Source organism: Halyomorpha halys, unplaced genomic scaffold (genome assembly GCF_000696795.3).
Source record: "Halyomorpha halys isolate HHAL.00 unplaced genomic scaffold, Hhal_1.1 Scaffold159.1, whole genome shotgun sequence".
Lineage (NCBI taxonomy): Eukaryota > Metazoa > Arthropoda > Insecta > Hemiptera > Pentatomidae > Halyomorpha > Halyomorpha halys.
The window spans coordinates 782,903-786,894 of NW_027109188.1; the positions used below are offsets into that span (position 1 = coordinate 782,903).

Consider the following 3,992-nt stretch of genomic DNA (forward strand, 5'->3'; position numbering starts at 1 on the left):
AATATAAAAATAATTAAAGAAAAGGTGAGAATTTAGAGAAACAAGAATAAAAGATATGATAAGAAACTGGGCTTCTGAAATGCAGAAAAAAGTGAAAAGAAGTATTATGAGGGTTTTATTATGTTCAAAATGTGTCGATATGTAAGGGAGAAGCAGTCTTTATCAACTTTATGATTGACGGAATTCTCAGTCAAATTTATGTAAATGTACCGTTCTTAAGAAAATGTTTGTTTTATTAGATGTTTCAAAATTATGTATGAGGTACGTTGACGCGATAAAAACGCACCTCGTACTCACGCCAAAGTAGGACTATTTTAATCCTTGGGCATTTCTTCTATTGGGAAGTAAGTTGTTAATTGTTTTTCCTTTAATGTTGAACCAAGAAAATCATTTAGACCCGCGAGGGAATTATTTTTGATGTCCTGGATTGTTTTATTTTTGGGGCTCGAGACAGAATTATTAGATATGTAGTTAATTGTCGTAGTTAGATAGGTATGTACATTTATTCATGCTAAAGTTGGCCAATATGTTACATAAAAATCCTTTCTTCCTTTTGATTCATTAACCTCAGAAAGAAAACAGATTGTAAAATAATTTGTTTATGTTAAATTTACTTTTGTGACTGATGAGTGTTAACATCGCTGGAATTCGATATGATATCGTTAGTTACATTACTTTGAGCTAGTATGCCAAGATCAGATCTGATTTATTTATTTTTTTAAATTATTGAGCTCTAAATAACTTTAATATTTTTAATGATCGTGTGTTGGAGACTGTAAGAGAATTTTAGACTTTATTAAGATGCGAGGATTTGATATTGGCCAGCGGCCGCACTGCCAGTCTATAACAGTGCGTTAGGTTATATCGTTGTTGGTTAGCCATGGATGGAACTGGTAAGTGATTATTGGCTGTTTTCTTTGGCTTAAATAATATTTGTTAATAATTGTCCTCGGTATGTAATGGGGTACACAAATTATAAACCGATTTGAAAAGGTTCACTTCCTTTATTCTATAATATTAATCTGTTTTTAAATAGTGAAGTGACCTATAGCTGTGTAAGAACAAATCCTCTATTTTATATTATTTTAATGTTTCCTAAACGGTAATTACCATATACTCTTTTTAACAAGAATAATTGAAACAATTAAGACTTCTATTCTATCTGAATATCAATTAGGTCCGTCAACCAATATTCTGTAAGTCTTTTCACTCTAATATTGTATTTAGGCTTAAAGATGAAACTGTCGCCTTATGGAGTTAAATATATATTATTTGATAGAGAAATATATATATATATATTTTTTTTATTGATTTGGTACAAGTGTTCTGCTAGAGTCTTTTAGCAGTATATTTTTGTGATTAACTTTTCAATTTAGTTTTCTCTTACATTTGTTTTCAAAAATGTATTGTAATCCCATTGATGATGAAATGAGATGTTTTAAACATTTTTAACAGTGCCTGGTTGTACATGCCCTGTATTTTACCTATGATTTTAAATATATCCAAAATTAAAATGATAATGAATTCAAACTCTTCAGTTTTTCATATTTTTTTTTTTTTTGTATTTTCAATATCAATTTTTTATAAATATTTTTCCAGTATTCAGCAAACTTCTCTCCTTACTCTCCCAAAAGCAAAGAAACAAACATTTATACTTGTTGAATTGGAGAGCACTCAGTTTTAACTTATGTTCTTTAACCATTGAAAAATTTTGGTCTTTTAATTAATTTGTTTTTGTATTCTTTCTTTTCCAGGTGCGAGTAGTTTGGGAACTTCTATAAAAGAAGAAGTTACAGATGAAACTCAACGTGACGGTATGTTTTATTTTTTAGTTTAATGTTTTACATTGTCATCTTTATTGTTATTGTAGTTTTATATGATTGACTTGCTGACCTGGCAATGCTTAGCTATTGGTATATTTAAGGATGTATATGGATTTTATAAACCCAATTGATAGTTTGAATATAAATTATTGTATTTAGATAAAATTAGACATTTCTTTATGCCCTATTATTATGATTTAGTGCCATGAATAGTTTTTAAATAATAACCCACACTGTGCTTCATTATTAGTACAATATTAGAACTATTCAGAACGACATATTTAAGTGTGGTAAAAGATTTTTAAGGGGTGAAACAAAGTTGATATTCATTTTTAGCTAGCATCTCTTGAAACCCTTACATACAAATTTAAAAAAATAAAATGTTTTAGCTCAAAATGTTTGCCTTACATCCTTTTTTTCTCCTTACATACTTAAACCATTGTAAAGGAAACGTTTTGAAAAAAACAGCACATAAGTTGGTCCAAATTATTCAAAAGTTTATTGTGGATTAAGATTCGACCATTCCCTTTTATAGGTGAAATTGGAGGAGAAGAAATGGGAAAGAAAAAAGGAATGAATTGAAACATTTGTATTTGGTGTATAGACCGAAATTGATTGTAAAAGGAAACTATAGGGAAAAAAAAATGTTTTCTTTATATCTTATTATACCTTTTTATTATCTTATATGTAATTTATATATGTCCGATTACGGATTGATAAGTATGCTGTATGAGATAGCAACCTGATTTATTTAGGCAGCATAGATGAATAAAGTATTTCTCTCTCTCTAGATGAAATGATAAGATGTAACTATGGTAGCATAATTGATAACTACTAACTTCGCTGTATTATCATTAATTCTGGTCCGATTTAGGTGATTTTTTTCTTTTTCTTCAAGGCAATTTGATTATCTGTGATATTATCATAGATATAATACATATGATACTATCATAGATATAATACATATGATACTATCATAGATAGAATACATATAATATGAATAGCTTTTTAATAACAACCATCACTGTGCTTCAATACTAGTTCTAGATTGAAAAAATTTAGACCGACTGACCTATCAAAGTGTGTTAAAAGATTTTTTAGTAGTGAAACAAAGATGATATTCGTTTTTAGTGGAACGATTCGGAAAGATCGGAAAATAAAATTTTTAAGCCCAAAATTTTCACCCTACATCAGTCGGCCTTCAATTTATTTTGAAAAATTAAAAAAATTGAAATAACTTTAACTTGTTCATTTGTGTTTAACTTCTTGTAGAAATAACTTTAAAAAGTGAGGCAATGGCATGTTTGGTAAAAATTAATGAAAATCAGTGACTATGACTATTATTTATTAAAAATTGAACTATTCTTTGCTTATTTAATTTTATTCATGTAACTAAAGAAATCCAATAAATTTAACTTAGTCATATATTAGTGTACATTTGACATATATATTAATCTTTATATCAAGTTTATTTTATAATCTCTGGATTAACCAGCCCTAACACTTTACTGACGATTTCTTGGTCCCAACTGTGATGGTATAGGTGGGATTCTACTGTTGTTAGTTTATTAAAAGAAAAATTGAATTATACTTTAACTGTTGATTTTCAACCATTGGACAATAGGACTATTTAATTGGATATCCAATCAAACATAATTTATATAGAAACGTACTCTTTCAGGTATAAGTAACATGGATATTTCTATTGAAGAAGAAATGAGAAACGACACTGTCCAATCAACTGTGCCCATTAGTAAGTTTTATTTTTTTTTTATTTTGAATGTTATATATCATTTTTTTTTTTCATGATAGCTGTTAAATTCTATGTAGTATGATTAATATTGTTTTGTATTTGTAACCATCCTTATCACTTTTATTATAGTTAATAAAGTTAAGTTTTATAGTATGATGAGATATTATTCATGATCAAACGTTTTTTTAAATTCCATGTTCTGAATTTGTGTTTAGTTTACTACTTTTTTTTTTATATATGTATATATAGTTGACCGTAAAAATTGATATATAAGAAGGTGGTCAGAGTTGCGGTCAAAAGTGAAACAAAAATAGTTTACAACTATTTTAATAGTTGTAAACTATTTTTGTTTCACTTTTGACCGCAACTCTGACCATCTTCTTATATATACTTTTTTTTTTTTTTTTTTTTTTTTT

At 27.6% G+C, this 3,992-nt stretch overlaps 1 protein-coding gene across 1 annotated transcript in view; it reads left to right on the forward strand.

Moving 5' to 3' along the window:
* Positions 1-3,992, forward strand: part of LOC106678772 (zinc finger protein 436) — a 28,841-nt gene that overhangs the window by 16,550 nt on the left and 8,299 nt on the right. The window contains exons 7-8 of the mRNA XM_024363636.2: positions 1,755-1,814; positions 3,505-3,576. Of these exons, the coding sequence (XP_024219404.2) occupies positions 1,755-1,814; positions 3,505-3,576 (132 nt within the window). The remainder of the gene's footprint in view (positions 1-1,754; positions 1,815-3,504; positions 3,577-3,992) is intronic.